At 39.1% G+C, this 20,734-nt stretch overlaps 2 protein-coding genes across 4 annotated transcripts in view; one reads left to right on the forward strand and one right to left on the reverse strand.

Annotated features, from left to right (window-relative positions):
* Efcab7 (EF-hand calcium binding domain 7) overlaps positions 1-2,347 on the reverse strand; it is a 47,998-nt gene extending 45,651 nt beyond the window's left edge. The window contains exons 1-2 of one of the 3 annotated variants that reach the window (XM_041652406.1): positions 2,231-2,347; positions 222-409 (exon numbers count right to left, since the gene is read on the reverse strand). In XM_041652406.1, coding sequence (XP_041508340.1) covers positions 222-408 — 187 coding nt within the window. In that variant the 5' untranslated portion in view covers position 409; positions 2,231-2,347. The remainder of the gene's footprint in view (positions 1-221; positions 410-2,230) is intronic. The other 2 variants (XM_041652408.1, XM_041652409.1) reach the window with 2 other exon arrangements.
* Positions 2,348-2,564: 217 nt separating this feature from the next.
* LOC121448926 (integrin subunit beta 3 binding protein) overlaps positions 2,565-20,734 on the forward strand; it is a 46,309-nt gene continuing 28,139 nt past the window's right edge. The window contains exons 1-2 of the mRNA XM_041653212.1: positions 2,565-2,703; positions 14,774-14,816. Of these exons, the coding sequence (XP_041509146.1) occupies positions 2,699-2,703; positions 14,774-14,816 (48 nt within the window). The 5' untranslated portion in view covers positions 2,565-2,698. The remainder of the gene's footprint in view (positions 2,704-14,773; positions 14,817-20,734) is intronic.

The following is a 20,734-nucleotide window of genomic DNA, read 5'->3' on the forward strand; positions in this document are numbered from 1 at the left end:
ATATATATATATATATCCATATATATATATATATATACACACACACATATATGTTTATATGTGTATAATCTGGAAGCCCCTAGAATATGTAACCATAGAAACAGTTATGCTTCTTACAGTCCTGTTGCTTGTTTCACTGTGAAACTGGAGTGACTCGATGACATAATTCTAATTCAGACTTTTCAGTCTAATAACTTTCAACAAATCAGGTAAAAAATTACCTAGGTAAAGTTGATCCTTAGAAATAATGTTTTCCAGGCTGCTTTTGAAGATAGTTAAGTAGGCGGCTCTACAGTTCATATAAAATGCCTCCTGCTCAGTTAGTGGAAATTTCTTTGTTCGGGGACTCCCCGAGAACATTGATTTCTGAGTACCCAAAGCTGCATCACTTCCAGGATTGCCGGCCATTCTATTAGAAAACAATTAAAATTTTACTTTAGTCTAGGTAAATCACCTAAAACACAAATGTAGCACCATGAGGTGGAGCACTGGGCTATTAAAGATTTTACACATAGAATAAAAAAGGCAAATATTATAACCTCTATATGAACTCATCAGTACATGTTAATTAAAATCTTTAACAATTGAGTTCTAATTATATATACACACACGTATATAATTCCTCAAATATAAAATATCCCAAAGAACAAAGTTGTAGTATAATATAAAAGAAATCAGAACAAAGAAAATGTGTATACACCGATCATCTCAAAACAAGAGGTCATGGGAGACTTCAAAAGGTTGCTAAGATTCCATCTGTTTACAAACAGGAAGCCTACAGAATACTACAGGACACAGTCATGCTAAAGAAAAATAGAGGGGTGAGATTCCCTAACAGTGAGCTGTTTTATGTAAATCAGCTGCAGGTGACACCCACCCTCCAGAGCAGGATTAACTAATTCGTCTCATTAACATTTCCATAACACAGCACCTGTCAATCACTGTCTAGCTGAAGTCTCATTTATTATCATTGGGCTTTACTGAGTTCCTTCATTAGCAGTAATATTTGGGGTCTGTACAGAGCCTCTGTTCATAAGACATTAATACACAATCGTACATCTCATTTCATCCTTTTTACTACACTGACCAGGTACTTTTTGTCCATTTTACAGAAGATGAGATCGAGGGACAGAGATGTCACCCAGTTAGCAGGAAGCTGTGAAAATTCAGTGGTCTCTTCCGTTTAACGAGGATGAAGGTTTATTGAACAAAGGCTACTATGAGGTGCTAAATTGTGCTGGTGGTCTAATGGCTTGCCAACATTACTTTAGCCTGCGTTGACTTCTAAAAATACATTTCAATCTAATAAATTGAATAGTTCACGTTGAACAATAAGATGGCACAGGTAGCGTCCCCTTCAGGACTCATTGGATTCTTACTCAGGGGGCCTAAATCACTGGCACCTTCGTGAATTATGTAGGTCTTTTACACTTGGGAAAGAAAGATAATAATCGCTTATCATGGATGAAGTACCCTATTTATAATACACAGACCGCCTGCCTGACACTTTCATATTACACCAGATTTAGAAGGACCCCATAGGGATGCGGTGTCACAGTCTGGTTACTGCAAATTGGTACCGCCATAATTAAACATCAGTTTTAAACACATATGCGTGCACGCCATCTCACAAATGTGAAAGAAAACTGTTCCAATAAGGAAGAGCGAGCACTCACTTTACAGCCAGCAATTTAAAAACATATTTTTAAGGATCTTCTTCAAACGCTCTTTCCAAATAGGGTTATTCTCACATGGAACTCCCAGGGCAGAAATGTTCCAGAATTCTATTCTTTCCCTTCCTGTGAAGAGAGTCTAAACTGAAGCTTAAATATATGTATAATTGCACCCCTAGGGCTCGGAAACCCCCTTTTATTTAAAACTCTAGACCAAGACTGAGACCGGGCCTGGAGACTACATTGTAGCAAACGGCTCCATAAATAACCAGACACACAATAAGCAGGAAAAATAAACTGTTAACAAGCGCCCAAGGCGTCTAAAGGGCCGAGTGAAAACAGAGAGCCATTCAGTCACCGGGACTTCACCATGTAACAGCCACAGCTAATCGGAGACAAGCTCTCTCCGTTTTGTATTCCGCAGGCCACAATGCTGCTGGATCCCTGTGTTTCAGGAGCAGGCACGGGCCGTTAGGACACAAAAGTAAACGTAGCTGGTGGGAGAGGCAGCGAGGGGCAGAGCGAGCGAGAAAGCGAGAGGGGGTGCCGGTGGCTACCTAATTTCAGCTCACAAACCAAGAAGAGCAGCCAATTTTCTTCAGTAGTTCTGCGAATCTCTCAGCACAGCCGGACGGACCTCCGCCTTTTTTAGATTACCATAGCAACTGCTCCTCTCCGCTACCGGAAGTAGGAGGCAGAGCACCTCCCAAACAGTCCGACCAGAGATCTATAGACCTCTGACTCGGAGAGTACAGTCACGGCCCTGTCGCTGGTCTGTCGCGAGGCTGCTTTGTCCAGAAGAGTGAGAGAGGGTCGGCAGCGGCTAGATGGGGCGCACACCCCTTTCTTCACACACAGACACACACACACACACACTCGGGCTCTTTAGCGTGCGGAGGCTGTTTCCAGCGGAGCGCGGTTTGTGTGACACCGCATCCAGTGTCTACTGCGCTAGATTTTTATGCTTCCGCGTTTGAGGGCTCTCAGTTCTATCCAGCAACGGTGGCACTTCCTAAAGTCCCGAAATGCCGTAGGTATCTCTTCCCTGGATGTTGCTGTTCTGAGGGGCTCTCTGTAAGCAAAGGGAGTATATACTATGTGGCCCCATACGTTGTCTTTTCTGTTTCTATGAACTTGTCTGTTGACAGTGTCAGGATGCTTGGTACTCTCAATCCACCTCTACTCTTGCAACCCCACTTTAATTCTCAAAACCTCCCAACAGTGTAAAAGCTGTGGGCTAAATCTGAGTAACGTCTAACTGGAAACAACTTAGATAGGGTTAACATACTGAGAATGAAACAAAGAAAAACTTTTTTTTTTCTTTCCTAAAAGAGTAATCGGGGAAATGGCCTGAATGACTCTAAAACAAGTGGAAAAGAATAACCAATGACAGTAGAATGGATAGGATCTTTAAAATACAGTGAATGAAGGAACCACTTTGTGGAGGACAGCACACAGCCTTTAGAGTTTAAGAGCAAGCACAAACAATCGTGTGTGTTAAGATTATAATGGGAAGCCGGGCGGTGGTGGCGCATGCCTTTAATCCCAGCACGCGGGAGGCAGAGGCAGTCGGATCTCTGGGAGTTCGAGGCCAGCCTGGTCTACAAGAGCTAGTTCTAGGACAGGAACCAAAAAGCTACGGAGAAACCCTGTCTCGAGAAATTAAAAAAAAAAATTATAATGGGAAAAAGCAGGGCATAGCATAAAATTCATTTTAATGGTTGCCACATGGGGGTAGCCTGAGGGCTAGCGAAGGAGCAGTCAGGTGTATAAAGTCATATTGGTGATATTGTTGCTTGGGGGATGAATCTTTGGTGGTTTGCTTTTATAATTTGAACATCGTATTTGTGTGTGTGTGTGTGTGCGCGCGCGCATCATAGCCATTTGTTTGTTTGTTGTTTTAAGATTTAGTTTTACCATATTACATTCTTGGTAAGTCTAGTTTCTCTACCATCGGTTAGATCCTTTGAGAAACAGGTGAATCAACTAATTGCTGCTCCGAATTTCTTTAAACTAATCTCCCCAACCCAATGGACTCTTGCTTTTCTCTGTATACACTAATGCCAGAGGCAATATAATTTACCTAGGTTGCAGCCTTGACTCTTTGATGTGGAAAAATCACTTGGATTCAAACACACCAGAATTTGAATCCTCATGAATAAAATAATTGATCAGTAAACATTAAGTGCATGGTAAAGTTGCTGTTTAAAAAGAAATTATAAGGTGGATGTGGTGGCGGTACCTGTAACCACAGTGCTTGGGGGCTAGAAGTAGGAGGATCAAGATCAGGAGTTTAAGGCCAACATAAGGCTCAGACTTCAAAGTGGGTAGGGGGACAGCAGCAGCTGCTTTAGACTATATCGAGAAATTTCACATCACATCTATGTTTACATATTGCTAGCGATAGATGTAATAGCTTTTACTATTACATTCTCTTCCCCATCCCCACATCTTCCATCTTTTCATTTGCAAGTTTCCTAGCTGCATCTGCTTGACTTTTCTAATTAACGTGTGTTACCATGCTGCTTCAGCCAGAGTCACTCAATTAACTCAAAGTCACAGAATTAACTTAATACTGTCCCAAAGTTAGGAAATTAGAATAGCATTAGTGTTGGAATTTCTAACTGTGGCAGTGTTCTTAGAGTGGGTTAATTCTGCTGATATTTTTACAAAGTCAGAGTTTTCTGAAAAGAAATTAAAATGTCCTATTTGACTTGGAAGCCTAACTATTTTATTACACTTGTTTGGGCTTTTGGTCAGACTGGTGCTAATGCCAAATGCAATTATTTTTTTATTGTGAGGATTGATTATAAATCAATAATTTCTTTATTAATATTTATTTATTATGTATACAATATTCTGTCTGTGTGTATGTCTCAGGCCAGAAGAGGGCACCAGACCTCATTACAGATGGTTGTGAGCCACCGTGTGGCTGCTGAGAATTGAACTCAGGACCTTTGGAAGAGCAGGCAATGCTCTTAACCTCTGAGCAATCTCTCCAGCCCCTATATTAGCTTAAATTTTTTAAGCTAATCTTAAATGATTAAAATTGAGTGCCAGACTAATAATTAACCATTTAATAAGCATTGTTTGACCCACAGGAGATATTCAGAGTTGTATAATTTCTTTTACTTAAAGGAACCTTGCATTTTTAAGGTTGGTAAATTGTTAGTACTTGCTTTAACTATTTAAAAATATTAATTTTAAATAAATGTTTATAAAATTCAGAAAGTTATAATAAAGTATAATGTGCCCTTTTATAATGATGTGAGGCATTCTCCTAATATATAAATTAAAATCTCTGAACATCCCTAACATTCTAAAACTAGGTCCTACATAAATCACATTTTTGTCTCACGGCCTTCCCAGTCACGTGCTGCCTGACCTCAGCAGCCCCCTGGAACTGCAGAGGAAGTATCCACACCCCCTTTACTCTGGTATCCTTCATGCCTCTAAAGCCAGTACCACACTGGTTGGCACTGCCAAGGTTGGCTCCAGCTCTGGTTGGATACACCTTCAGTTAACCAAATTAGTAGCAATATTCACTTGCTTTCAAAGAGCAGAAAACCTCATAGGCTATCTTACACATTGGAAGCTTAGCTGACTGGGGTCTTGTTCCGAGGTCTCCCTTCTTTGTCCCAGGGCAGAGCAGGACTCTCCTTAAGGGCACTTATCTCAATAATTGCAGCACAACACAAGCCTTGACTGCAGTATTATGTTTTCTGGTGCTCTTTTTGTTTAAACTGTGCATATTTTATTTCTTTCTGCCCCACTTGCTCTTTTTTACTGTAGACTTGTACAAGAGTCATTAATAACAATCCATATCAAAGATTCAATATTATGCTATCTTGAAATTACATCTATCAAAGAAATTGTTGCATGTGGTGGTTTGAAAGAAAGTGGCCCCCAAAGGGAGTGGCACTATTAGGAGGTTTGCTTTGTTGGAGGAAGTATGTAACTATAGAGGCTGACTTTGAGATCTCATATATGCCCATGATTCTTCCCAGTGACTCAGACCACTTCCTGATGCCTGCAAGCCAAGATGTAGAACACTCAGTTACCTTTCCACTACCATGTCTGTCTGCATGCCCCCATATTCTACCATGATGATAATGCACTGAACCTCTGAACTGTAAGTGAGCCACCATAATTAAATGTTTTCCTTTGTAAGAGTTATGGTGGTCATGGTGTCTCTTCATAGCAATAGGAACCCTGACTAAGATAGTCTATTACTTTTTCATTTAGCCTCCATCAGATTCTCAGGCCTGTAAATGGAGGCTTTTCATCCTGCCCAGTGCCACATCCACTTTTAAAATAACAACTTAAAAGCTTAATATTACTTATAAATGCTTGGCCAATGGCTCAGGCTTATTACTAGCTAGCTCTTACATTTAATTCAACCCATTTCTATTAATCTATGTATTGCCATGTGACCTCATTTTCTACATGTCTTGCTTCCTCAGCAGCTGGCTGGCTCGCTGGCGTCTCCTAGCCTTCACCTTTCTTCACCTGTGTCTCTGCTTGAATTTCCTGTCTGGCTCTATCCTACCTTGCCATAGGCCAAAGTAGCTTTATTGATAAACCAATGAGAACAACACATATTCACAGCATACAGGGTCCCACAGCTCAAGACAGTGACAGAAGACAGCCAGATTTCTTTGCCAGAATGTCACAATGGCCCCTAGCACAGTTGCTAATGTTGCCTACCTCTGAAACCTCTTGAGCTGGGCCTTTGCCATCTGTATTACTCTCAGTACTGCTATCTTCCAGGATCCTACTAGAACAGCTTGCTAAACTCTGCTTACAGAATTCAACCATTTTTTCTAGTCCAAAGCTGTAGGTCTTCCACATTGCTCCAAATAATAATAATAGCAATGGTCATACTTGTCAAAGCAACAGAGTGTACTCTCAGTACCAACGTCTGTTAGTTACTTTCATATTGCTGTGATAAAACACGACTAGAAACAACTTATAGAAGAAAGGGTTTATTTTTGGCTTATGGGTCTAGAGGCATCGTAGTCATGATGGGGAAGCATAGCAGCAGGCAGTAGGCATGGTGGAGGAGCAGGAAGTTGATAGCTCACATTTTGAATCACAATCCTGAAGTTGAAAACCAACTTGAAGTGGTACAGAGTTTTAATCTCCAAGCCTGCCTTCAGAAATGTACTTCCTCTAGCAAAGCCGCACCGTATACACTTCCCCAAAGAAAGGATAAAATTTTAATAAGTCTGGTGCCATTATATCAATAGCTTGTTAAAATTTTGATTATTAGGTTTATGTAAGAAAACAGTTTGTATTTGTGTGGTGGCACATGCCTGTGATCCTACGACCTGGGAGATAGAGACAGGGGGATCTGTAGTTCAAAGTCATTGTCAGCTATCTACTGAGTTTAAGGCTAGCCTGTGCTGCATGAGACCTATTAAGAAAAAAAGAGGGGTGGGAGGGTAAGAACATGGAAATACCGGGCCAGAAAAACCTACATATTTATAAATATTACATTTAGTTTTTTTTTTTTTTTGGTTTTTCGAGACAGGGTTTCTCTGTGCATTTAAAGAATGATTAAGCAAATGAGACAAAATTCAGACAAGTGATTTGGAAAAAGTCTGACCCTGAACTTACTTTTAATTATCCTGGGTTTTTTGTTTGTTTGTTTGTTTTGGTTTTTGGGTTTTTTTTTGATTTTTCAAGACAGGGTTTCTCTGTAGCTTTTGGAGCCTGCCCTGGAACTAGCTCTTGTAGACCAGGCTGCTAACCTCGAACTCACAGAGATCCACCTGCCTCTGCCTCCCAAGTGCTGGGATTAAAGGTGTGTGCCACCACCACCTGGCTTAATTATTCTGCTTTAACCTATCAAATGCTGAGAACTTTAAACATGTGTCTCTACCCCCATCCTTTGGAATAAAAAATAAATAAAAATTATAAATAATAAAAGTTATATCAAAATTCACTGATTTGTTTTATGAAATTAATGAATGAATAAAATAATGAGTTATACACAACTAAAGAAGGAATTAAAAATTGGAGCAAAATTATGGAAAATATACATAAAGAATATAACATGAAAATGAGTTCAGAACTGGAAAAATATAGAGAGAATTAAAAATTAATTTTCAGTAACTTCGGGGTTAGAAAGGTAGCATGGAGAAGTAATATTTGAGATTGCAACATTTCTAGAATTATAAAACACCAAAACAGATGTCTACCTTAGACACAACTGTGTTAATATGACATCTTTGAAAACTGATACTTAAAGTACTCTGAATATAGTTGATCAAAAATGTTTTTAAGAGGTAAGTGGATGGGTGTTACTTTATTGGTAGAAGGCTTGCCAAGCACGCATGAGCCCTTTGACTGAACTCCTAGTACTGTCCCCAAATATATAAAACACATATGTGTTTATATATAGCATATATTTGTGTGCCATGTATCTTTTCATTATATATCATCACAAATATATATTTTAAAGACATCTAGGAGTTTCAAACCAAACTAGTTGTCTTACATATACAAAGGTGGGGCACCAGAGAAAATTGAAATAAGTATTTGTGATTTGATTTTAATGAAAAAATGACCACTGACTTTTAAAAATCAATAATTTATGTAACAACAGTTTGCCAGCTATTCTTAGGTTCTGAGAATCAGAATATGTATTGTCTAAGTTTGAGTTTTCATGGAAGAGAGTTCAGTAAACATTTTAAGAACTTAATGCTTATTTTTTTAAAGATTTATTTATTTATTTATTTATTTATTTATTTATTTATTTAGACAACATTCTGCCTCCATGTATGCCAGAAGAGGGCGCCAGATCTCATTACAGATGGTTGTGATCCACCATGTGGTTGCTGGGAATTGAACTCACGACCTCTGGAAGAGCAGCCAGTGCTCTTCACCACTGAGCCATCCCTCCAGCCGAACTTAATGCTTATTAAGTAACAGATAAAACCCAGTGATTTAATAATAGGGAAGAAAACATACATATTTCTTTAACATAAAACACTTAGTGATAAACTCATGCACAAGTGCTGTTTGAGACAATTGGATACTTACTGAAAACTAAACAGTATCTATGGCAACTTCATAGAGATTATCTGAGTCTTAGAAGTATAACATACATCAATAACAGTCAGATGTTTTGTTGTTTTTGTTTTTCTGTTTATGTGTGTTGTGAAATATAATTTATAAAGAAAAGTGCATAAAATATTACCTCACCTACCTGCCATTTAAAATTCTGTTGGCCCGTGTAAGCCCTTTCAATTGGTAGGACTCTTTTAAAGGACTTACTATTGTCAGATACATGCACAAATACCTGTGTTTTATATTGAGAATATCATTTAGGAGTGAAATGTTCTTAACTTGATTCCTCTTTCTACTAAACTTAGAACATCTCTTCAGTCTATGTTCTATGGCTAGTATTCCCAGATATGCCCATTAACTGCTGTAAAAAATGTCTTTTGCCCATTATTAAATTTTTGATAAGAAAGGTTTTGATATAGAAATACATTACCTAATAATTGGCCAAAGTTTTTGGCTGGTTGTGTCACAAAGTATTATAGAGAATGATTCCTTTAGATATTTTCCCATTGTGCCCATATGTGTTGGGTGGAATTCCCACTCACCCATGCTGTAATGGAAATTTTGTGTGTGATTGTGGGAAGTTTTGTACACATAGAACTGAATGAAAAGGAAAGAGCAAACCAGATATAGAAGATCCTTCTCCCCTTGTTTCTCATTCTCACATGAAAAATAGAAATTAAATCATTTCATATATGTCAAGTTGCATTTAATGTGCTACGTGGCTTATGCACTTGCCCACTGCCTTTTATCAAAGGAGCACACGCAAGTCCTATAAACACTTAGGTGAAGCTGGTGGCCGGCAGCATTGTCATGGCCACTACACTGAGGAGTCATGGAAGCACTGAAATACTAAGTGATATTTTTATCTTCCACTCAGAAATTCTTACCACTTTACAGGCCAGTATTACCAAGTTTATGAAGCTCATTGCTATTATGTGATTTGCCCAACTTTGGGGAAGTGTTTGGCATAGCATAACAGATCCCCCCAGTCTTAGCTGCTTTCCTAAATTTACTCTTCACCCCCAACTACTGCACTCAACCCTACCATTCAACACCATGTTTAGCATTTTAAAAGTTCTATTAAAAAGAATCTCATTATACAGTTTTGTGAGCTCCCATGGTGTCATTCCTTTCTGGCTAAGAATCTTTGATAGTTTTTCCCCTTAGAACCATTTATTTAGTATTATTAAATGTGGGGATATTTTGTCATCTAACAAATAAAGCTTACCTGAAGAGCAGAGTGTAGAGTGAGCCACTAGTTAGCCATAGAGGCCAGGCAGTGGTGGTGCACACCTCTAATCCCAACACTTGGGGAGGGGCAGAGGCAGACAGATCTCTGTGAGTTCAAAGCCACCCTGGGCTACACTAGATTGCTCCAATCTCAAAGAGAAACAGAGCCAGGCTGTGGTGGCTCACACCTTTAATCCCAGTGTTTGGGAGTCGTTCACCTTTAGTCCCAGCACTAGGAAGGTGGAGATGGAAGGGATATGGCTGGGCAGAGAGGAGAATATAAGGCGGGAGAAGACAAGAGCTCAAGGCATTCAGTCTGAGCAATTCAGTCTGAGGACTTGTAGAGATAGGATAACCCTTCAGTGGATAACCCTTCAGTCTGAGCATTTAAGGAGGTAAGAACTCTAGTGGCTGGCTACTCTGCTTCTCTGATCTTTCAGCTTTCACCCTCTAATACTTAACTCCAGGTTTTTATTATTAACACCAATTACAAATCACACTACAATGTTAGTAACATTATATAGTAAAATTTTTTTAGTCATTTTGTTATGATGAAGCAGGGAATCCTATTTAAGGATACTATCATGTATTGAACTAAATAAAGCCATGGACCATTTGTAAAGAATGTTAAACAATCTTTACCTGCTGAAAACATTGCACACCAAGTATATTTGTCCATATGAAATCGCAACAGCATTAATTCTAGTAGCAACTGTGGTTAGCAGAACAAAACAGCTTCAGGAAGGAAACATCCATTGTGGCTCACAGTTTTAACCGAATCAGTCCATCGTGGCACTAAGGTATAGTGGAGCGGTAACTCACATCATGGTGAGCAGGAATCAAAGAGAAAACACCTGTGTATGCAGCTTTCCTTTGTCCTTTTCATCCCATCTGGGCCCGCACTCTAAGAAGTGGTGCTTCCCACGTTCAAGGTGAGTTCTAAGAATGCCTTCATTGTAACCCAGGGGTATGCATTACTGATTGTCCAGTCAGGCTGGCAGTTAAGCACATCTAAATCTAGTACAATTAAAAATGGGATAAAATAGTCAAGCTATGGGAGTAGGTGGAAATTCGAGAAGATGGAAAATGAGCAGTCACCTGCAGTTATGAGACTACACTTATGTGAGAATACATCTAGACCATTGTGTAACCATTACCGCACTCTATCTCTAGACCATCTTCATCTTGTGAAACTAAAACTGTGTTCTAATTAGACAATTACCCACTCCTTCTGCCTCTAGCCCACAAACCTCCACATTTGATCATCATGTCCCTGAATTTGACTACTATCATATGAATAAAAATTTCACAGTTTTGTAACTGTCTTATTTTACTTAAGGTAATGTCTTCAGGGATCATCTATATTGTAATAAGTGTCAAAGTTCTTTTTCATTGTTTTTTGTTTTTATCAATATTTTAATAAAAATATAATATACCACTTCCCCCCAACTTTTCCTATTCCCCCTTCACTCCCTTTCAAATTGGTAGCCTGTTTTTCTTTGGTCATTATTGGTACTTACTCATACATATAAATACAACTGCTCAGTCTGTCTAATGTGGCTTACTACAGGCAGCTAGTGACCAGTGAAGGAGAATTAGCCTCCCCCAAAGATGCACTCCATAATTTGTTATCCAAAACAAAGTAGTCAGGCCTGAAATCATATTTCACTTTTAAAGCTGACTAATATCGACATATGTATATACCACGTTTTGTATATTAATTCATCTATCACCAGCCACTCGGGCTACTTCTGCCATCTTAACAATGCTGCCATGAGCATTGTTTTATGCATGCCCATTCATGTCCTGGTTTCCATTCATTTTGGAGTTGGAGTCCTTGAATATGGTAATTCTGTCTTTACTGTTTTGAGAAACTGTATTGTTTCAATAGTGCTCTGCTGGTTTACGTTCTCATCATCAGTGTGCCTGGGTTCTTGCTTCCCTGCATCCTTGCCATACTGCTTATTTTGTATTTTGTTTGTTTTCCTCTAATGCCATTGTACTAGTAGTATTTAGTAGCATGTAGAGCCTCGGGGTTCTGATGTGGATCCCCTAGTAACTACTGACCATCTTTTCACGTGCTTGTTGGCCATTTTTGTATCTTTGGAGAAATATGTGTTCAAATCCTTTGTCCATTTTTTCTAATCTTCCTTGCTTTCTTTTGCAACAATGTCTTGCTATGTAGCCCATCCTGGCCTTAAATTCTGCATCCTCTGCCACAGCCTCCCGAATGTTGCAGTTATAGGCATGTAGCATCTGATTTGTTTGCATGGGGTTTTGTTGTTGTTGTTGTTTGGTTTATTTACTTTTAAAAAGATAATAGCCTTAAGAACCAGTTACAATTTTAGAACGTCCAGAAAGATCCCTGTGTCTAGTCAAGTTTTACCTGTTCTTCCTTAAGTATCATCTGTTTCTGCTCTGTTCCTTTTGACTCAAGAGTAATTCATTTAGCATCATTTCATCCTCTTATATCAGTTGTTCATGGGTGAAGGAATACCTGCGTAATTGATAACAGTGTGTCCAATTATGATTGAAAGATAAGGATAAATTATCATAAATTCTAGTAAGTTTGCTCTTTAAGTGATCTGTAATTTTTCTCTCAATTCAAGACCTATGTGATTAGTTGTGAACGCATTAATAATAAACTTTGAGACACAATAATGCATCAGTGTTGCCTTAAGGAAAGAAATCCAAGCACATCTCCTTCATGTCATCTGATCAATAACAAACCCGATTTGAGTTCTGCACTTCACCATCCAGTGTCTTCTGTCCTCGCTGTCTATGAGTCTGAATCTGTGCCTGCCTAAAGACTGTCTTATGAGTCTGTGTCTGTTCCTAATAGAGGTCTTTGTTTTGTATTTGTTGAGCAGCACAAAAAGTATCATATGAGGAAGAAATAAGGGATATGTCACAGAAATCTTTAACAGTTTTTATAAGGTATTTAAGTCACTGACTTCTACTGACCCCAAATGACCCAGATAAGAAACAGCATTACAAGCATCATTGTTTATTTTGCAACATTTGTGGTGGATATTCATTCCTAAGACTGCTTTTAGCCTATGTGCTGTTTCCAGCAAATGATTATAGGAACAAACATGCATTACTCTGGGGCAGGGGCATGGAAGAGTACATAATTTAAGATTCTAATTATACATTAGCTTTGTTGTAAACGTTGATTATATGGGAAATGTAAGGCATTTGCAAGCTGAACAGACAGGCTGAGTACACAATAGGATAGCGGTCCTCAAGATGTAATTCTGTCTTTGGCTATGAGGTCCAGAAAAAATTCCAGTGTCTTAGCATGGGAGAAGTTCCCCCCGCCCATAATGCCTTACCATAGATCTGAGATTCCCTCTCTGAGAACATGTAACATTGAGCAAGTTGCACAACTTCTCTATAGGCTGAACTAAGTCATTTCTCAGATGTTTTCTCCTGTTGCCTATTAAATCTTCTTACTTATTACCAATTTACTCGCTACTCTTCTCACCTTCAGTAAATCCCATCTTTAGGTTCTAAACAAGCATAAATAGATTGCAGCCTATTTTAACTCACTTTCTTGAAAGTTTAACATTTCCTTGGCTTTATAGATCTACTTTTTATCTAATCTGAACCCAGAATTACTTTTTCTAAGAATTAGCCGATGATAATGTAGCAATAATATTTTGAGCAGTATCAGGACAAGCTTTGTGTTCTTATAGAAGCTAATGTCATAGCATTTAAAAACAATGAAAAATGCTCTCGCAATTTTCTAAGATCGATATTTTTAGGAGAGGTTCTATAAAACAGAATATAACACAATCTTTTACAAAATGCTCTAATTTTCTAATACTTGAAGTAATTCTGTCTCAGAAGTCAAGAAGTACTTTTAATACTGCGTTGGAAAGCCAGTTTTAATTTATATTGACCTTTTTCTCCTTTGAGCATTCAGTCTGCAATCAATAAAATGTTGATGACTGCTCTTTAGAAGGCAGCTGTACAGATAAAGTATTATAAATATTCAACTTTCCCTTCTAAACATTGCCACCAACAGCTGGGCATCCCATTTAGCAGAACAGATTTTACGCACAGAGCCTGGCACGTTTCTGAATCAGTGTAGTGAAGGAAACAAAGAATAGTTTCTTATGGATTGGGGACTTGTAAAGACATGCAGCATCTGTTCCCCAGATCAGTCGTAGTCTGCTCGCCCTGAATCATGTCCGATGCTAGGATAATGTGCAAAACCTTACCATACAAATACCTGCACCACTTAGCACTCGGTTCCAGCAAATGGCAGATTTTTTTTCACTGTCTCTATCAAAGATACTTAGATTATTTTACTATTAAGTATAATTTTTCCTCAATATTTTTATGCAGACAACTTATTTTTTTACTAAAATTTTTCTATAGTAAAAACTAGTCTGGGGATATAGCTTAGTGGTAGGGCTCTTACCTAACAAGCACAAAGTCTGGTTTCAGTACCCAGTACTATTTAAATTTTATGGTAGTATGTGTATATAAGCTTTCTCTCTCTCTCGCTCTCTACTATCTATCTATCTATCTATCTGGTTCATTTGAATGCTTAATTATGACCCTATGTTAAAATATGCTACTAGAAATAAACTGATCAAATAAAAATGTTAAGATATCCAAATTTATCATCGTAATTAATTTTTTCATGTGGCATTTATCTTTAACAAGCAATATAAAAATTAGTTGGTAAAAATAACTTGGACTCAATTATTTCTATTTTATCCTAAAATATCAACCTAAAATAAAGCATGCCAAATCTAAAATTTCTTTAACTATTTTGTTTACAGAGCTAGAAGATCACTGAAATTGGATGATCTGTTTGTGAAAAAGGTAAATATTAGTTTTTGAATTGTGATTGCAGCCTGCTGTTAACACATGCCTATAATCCTAGTACATGTTGGGTGGAGACAGTAGTATCCTGAGTTCAAGATAGTCCTCAGCTATGTAGTCACCTGGGTTACATGGGGAGGGGGGAGATAGGAGAATGAGAGAGAGTAGCACGTGATTGCATGGTTATGACTGTTTTTAACTTTTGCTTATTGATTTACCTTAATAGGTATAACATGTATCAAAAACATGACACAGTTGTCATTAATACAGTGTTGTCTGCATATAAAATATTTTTTAATCCAAAATTTCTGGTCAGCTTGAGATAGACATGTGAGAAGCAAATTATTTAGTAACCTTTATAAAAATAATGTAGTAGATATTAGTTAACAGAAGTTTGCCACCTCTCTATATATAGATAGAATATATGTTTCTAATGTATAAGAATATATGTCTCTAATGTATAAAAAGCAATATGAATAATAGCAGTATTTTAATCTATATATTATAACCTACTAAAGTAATATCAAAACATTAGTGGCATTGTCATATCAAAAAGTAATAATTTGCCTCAATTATGCTGGCATAGAGTAAATGACAGAGTACTGTCAGTATAATAAAATATACCATGTTAATCACAATAAAAAATAAAGTTATACTATTGGTATAATTTTCTAAATCTACTCATAGAATATTCCCGGTGCCAATATGTTAGCACATGTTATCTTATAATCAGTCATTCCATACCAATTATGAATGTAGATACAAACATTGACTGACATACTTATGACTTCTCTAATGTTAAATGTAAGTAATTGGTAAGTAAAGAAATTAAATCAAATTGCTAGTCAATAATTGGGCTCTTAAAAATTCCATGAGACTGCCATTTTAAGAAATGGTAGCGCAGGCTTTTAATCCCAGCACTCAGGCAGCAGGGGAAGTTGGATCTCTTGAGTTTAGTCTGCTCTACAGAGGGAATTCCAGGACAGCCAGGACTACACAGAGAAACCCTGTCTTGTAGAGCGGGGGGGCAGGGGGTACTTTTTGAAAGACTCATTGGTTTTAGCAAAAAATAATATCATCATTTAAGAACCTTCCTGGGTGTGTGTGTGTGTGTGTGTGTGTGTGTATATATATATATATATATATATATATATATATATATATATTTGGTACAAAGATGGAAAATCCTGCAGTGGCACTAAAAACGTCATGAAGGTGTAATCAGCAATCTAGAGTACCATTATCCAGCTTGTCTGTGGAGTGCAGCTGTGACCGTGGATCTGCATTTGTCTCTTCCGTCAGAACGGTATTTCGGTCAAGTACCATCTTTCCTGCCCCAGACCTGTTCTTTGGGAGACCAACTTTCCACCTGGGTTTTCTTCATATGAGGATGTGTCTAGGTCAGGGTCACAAGAAATACCCAGTGTTAGAAGAACACATTATTGTATTTGGCCTGGGTCTGTACTTTTTTTTTTTTTTTTTTTTTTTTTTTTGGTTTTTCGAGACAGGGTTTCTCTGTGGTTTTGGAGCCTGTCCTGGAACTAGCTCTTGTAGACCAGGCTGGTCTCGAACTCACAGAGATCCTCCTGCCTCTGCCTCCCGAGTGCTGGGATTAAAGGCGTGCGCCACCACGGCCCGGCCTGGGTCTGTACTTTTAAACCAACTGTCTTGAATATTAACTCAGTTAATATTTCCTTACTTGCCATTGATTTATTCATATTTTCTAGTTGTTCATGATTTAATCTGGGCCAGTTGTATGTCTTGGGGATTTGATATAGTCATTCATTTATATTTCCTTAAGACCTGTTTCATTTCTCCAAAGTCAGTAGATTAAGCAGCACCAGTCAAAAAACTTAAATGCTCCTTTTGGATTTCTAGCAATAAACATGAAGTTATATTTTTCTCTGTCTTTTGGCCAGTCCCGTGACCCTCTTCAGATAATTTTTTGTGTTTCTATGTTAAAGTTCCTAAGTCATCTCGACGGACACTTCCATCTTCCCTTTCTTGGTCTTCTGTCTGGGATCATGCACTCATCCCTGATCATGTACACAGCCCTGATCACGCACACAGCCCTGATCACGCACACAGCCCTGATCACGCACACAGCCCTGATCACGCACACAGCCCTGATCACGCATACATCCCTGATCACGCACACAGCCCTGATCACGCACACAGCCCTGATCACGCACACAGCCCTGATCACGCACACAGCCCTGATCACGCACACAGCCCTGATCACGCACACAGCCCTGATCACGCACACATCCCTGATCACGCACACAGCCCTGATCACGCACACAGCCCTGATCACGCACACAGCCCTGATCACGCACACAGCCCTGATCACGCACACATCCCTGATCACGCACACATCCCTGATCACGCACACATCTCTGATCACACACACATCCCTCAGTGTGTTCAACGCGTGTGTCCTGTTTCAGCTCAGTAATGTAGGTTCACAGTGATGTTACAATAATGTCACATTTACCTCTGCAGCAGTGTAGATCACTGGCTGCAGATACTGAGAAAAATCCTCACTAATGGGTCGTTGGAGGAGCCAAAAGCCCAGAATTTTGAAAGGTTAAGTGTTTTCGTGTATTCATGTGGAGAGCAGCACAGATGGGTGCTTGAGGGACTGTCACTGAGATGTGCTTATTTGATGGCTGATTTGCGGCCAGGTATTTCCTGTGTGTTCAGCTAGCATTCCAAAAATCTATGCTTACCAACTCAGAGGTTTGTTTTTGCTTTTTGTTTTGGTTTGTTTTGTTTTCATACAGATAATCTTTGTACATGGCAGCCGTAACTGATTCACAGTGAACGATGTTTCTGGCACGTGACACAAGTTATGTTCCCTAGAATTGGAGGTTTGCAGTAGGGATCCTTTGTTACAAGTAACCTGACTTCCTTTCAAGGTCCTTCTCCTGGCCCTGGCGTCAGCTGTCACCTATCCCCACCACATTCCTGTCTATACTCACGTCCAGTTTCCCAATAGAAGGAGACTAAGTCATTTTGCCTGCCTACTGAAACCAAATCTGGGGCTGGTGAGATGGTTCCACATACTAAGGTGCTAGCCACACAAGCCTGCTGAACTAAGTTCCATCTGTGGGACCCATGGAGAGTTGTAGAGAGACATTCACCTCCACCCCTCCACAAAGTTGCCCTCTGATCTTTACATATATGTCTGCCCACACATCTACACACACATAATAAAAATGAAAAGAAAGGCCCTCATGAAACATTCTTAAATGAGAAACATTTCAAAAAGACACTGGTAGAAAAGTCAGCTCTTCCTGGAGAAAGTCTGACAGTTAAGTAGACTGTATGTCTCAAGTCCCTGTTCTTGAGGAATAAGATAAGAGAAAAATGTATGCCTGCTGTTCAGACCTTACACTGCTGCCAGATAGTCCATGATTGCTTGTGTATCTGAATACGCAGTACAGAAATAAAAACCCTTTTATTAACATATGCAAATTTAAAATGTTTATATTTAAATATACAGAGTATGTCATTTGCATATGTCGGGTTCATTTGACTTCCTGAAGAAAGTCAAAACCAAGGTGTTTTCCAAATAACAAATTATGTCACAGTGGCCCAGGTAGGTGGCAGTAAACTCTGGAGTTGTACATCTCCAGTTCCCTTATTGCCTGTCACACTCAGTGCTCAGGTCAGTTCCTGTCTTGTAGTAATAAGGGCGGCGGGGCTGCGTCCCTAGCACCCTAGCTGCCTGGCTAGCTTATGCCCGAAATAACAACACACAAACTGTATTCATTTAATCACTGCTTGGCCCATTTCTATCTAGCCTCTTCTAGGCTAATTCTCACATATTAATTTAGCCCATTTCTAGTCATCTGTGTAGCGCCCTTAGGTGCGCTTACCGGGAAGATTCTAGCCTATGTTCATCCTGGGTCGGAGCTTCATCGTGTGCGTCTGCCTGGGAGCATGGCGTCTCTCTGAGGCTTCTGCTCCCGAGAGGAGAGTTGTGGAGTCTGAGCTCACTTCCTCTTCCTCCCAGCGTTCTGTTCTGTTTACTCCTCCCACCTATCTTCTAACTAATGAGGGCCAAGCACTTTCTTTTTATTTAACCAATGACCTTCCTCCATCATTTCCCCTTTTTCGGTTTAAACAAAAAAATAAAAAAAAAAAAGGCTTTAACCGTCTCTGTCCTTGCCTCAGTCTATCTAAGAGATTCCCTCCTCAGGATGCAGTGACGTGAGAATTAAGTCCATTAGCCTGGCTTTATGCTTACCCTTTTTGTTGTGTCAGAGAAAGTATATCCCTGAAAGGGAAAATAACTTCACAATTCCAAGACAGACAGACAGACAGACACACACACGCACACACACACACAAAGAGTGCTAAAGATTATGGGACTAGAACCTCAGCCAAAGTGTGTTGGTTCTGGGGAGATTTTCCACAGACTCTACTCTGTCTCTCGTGTTTGAATGACACAGTTGGAATTCCTTTGCCTTCACCTCTTCTCCTCACCAAGCTAGAACAGAGAGCAATGCCATGCAGCCTTGCCTGAGACACATGGCATTGCCAGCTGCCTCCTCCCTACCTACTCTTCCCACTTTATTCACCATGCTAGATAAGAGGAGAAACTCAAGTCAAACAAATGACGTGAGCACAGTCACGAAAGTGCAGAGCAGCAGAACCATTGTATGAGTCCCCCACAGGCTGCCTGGGGGTGCTCCTTCCACGTACCATGGCTGCTTTCCCTTTGGTCATTGTATGAGTCCCCAGCAGGCTGCCTGGGGGTGCTCCTTCCACGTACCATGGCTGCTTTCCCTTTGGTCATTGTATGAGTCCCCAGCAGGCTGCCTGGGGGTGCTCCTTCCACGTACCATGGCTTAAATATCGCTCCTTCCACGTACCATGGCTTAAATATCGCTAGACTCTTTTCTCTTGAAAATTTTGGTTTATGTTAACTTTAATAACTGTCTAAATTTATTAAATATTTCAAAATATTATGTTCATTCAGTATAAAAAGTCTTTAATAAACTGATTCCATTTGGGAAAAAAATTTTAAAAAGATTTAGTTTCACAAATGGATGGATCTAGAAAGCATCATATTGAGTGAGGTAACCCAGACCCAGAAAGACAAATATCATATGTACTCACTCATAAATGGCTTTTAGATATAAAGCAAAGAAAAACCAGACTACAATTCACAATCCCAGAGAACCTAGGCAACAAAGAGGACCCTAACCTAAGAGAGACATACATGGATCTAATCTACATGGGAAGTAGAAAAAGACAAGATCTCCTGAGTAAATTGGGAGCATGGGGACCATGGAAGATGGTACAAGGGAAGGGGAGAGGAAGGGAAGGGAGTGGAGAAAAATATATAGTTCAATAAAAATAGGAAAAAAGAAATAAAGGAAAGATTTACTTTCTTTTTTTATTATATGTTTGGGGGGGTATGCACACGTAAATGTAAGTGCCCTTGGAAGCCAGATTGTGTGCTGCCCTTTGTGGGTACAGGGAACTAAACTCAGGCCCTCTGCAGGAGTAATATGTGGTCTTAACACTGAGCCATCTCTTTACCCTGTAAACTTATTAAGCAAAATCATTTACTGACCTGATATCTGACTTACTATATAAAATTTCTTCCAGGAATAACCATAATCTTTTATTTTCCCAAGACAAAATTTCTCTGTGTAACCTTGACTGTCCTGAAACTCACTCTGTAGACCAAACTGGCCTCAAACTCAGATTCACTGACCTCTATTTACTGAGTGCTGAGAAGGTGTGGGCCATCAGGCCCAGCATGATAGTCTTAAAATTACACAAAAGTGTAAGGTCTTTGGGAGAAAATATAAGAAACCATCTTTGTGAATTTACAGGAGCCAAAAATTTCTCAATGCATAAAAAAGTTATATTTATAAAAGAAAAGTTAATGAATTAGACTT

This window comes from Microtus oregoni, unplaced genomic scaffold, assembly GCF_018167655.1.
Source record: "Microtus oregoni isolate MIOR12 unplaced genomic scaffold, Mior012 000005F_ref0000423, whole genome shotgun sequence".
Taxonomy (NCBI): domain Eukaryota; kingdom Metazoa; phylum Chordata; class Mammalia; order Rodentia; family Cricetidae; genus Microtus; species Microtus oregoni.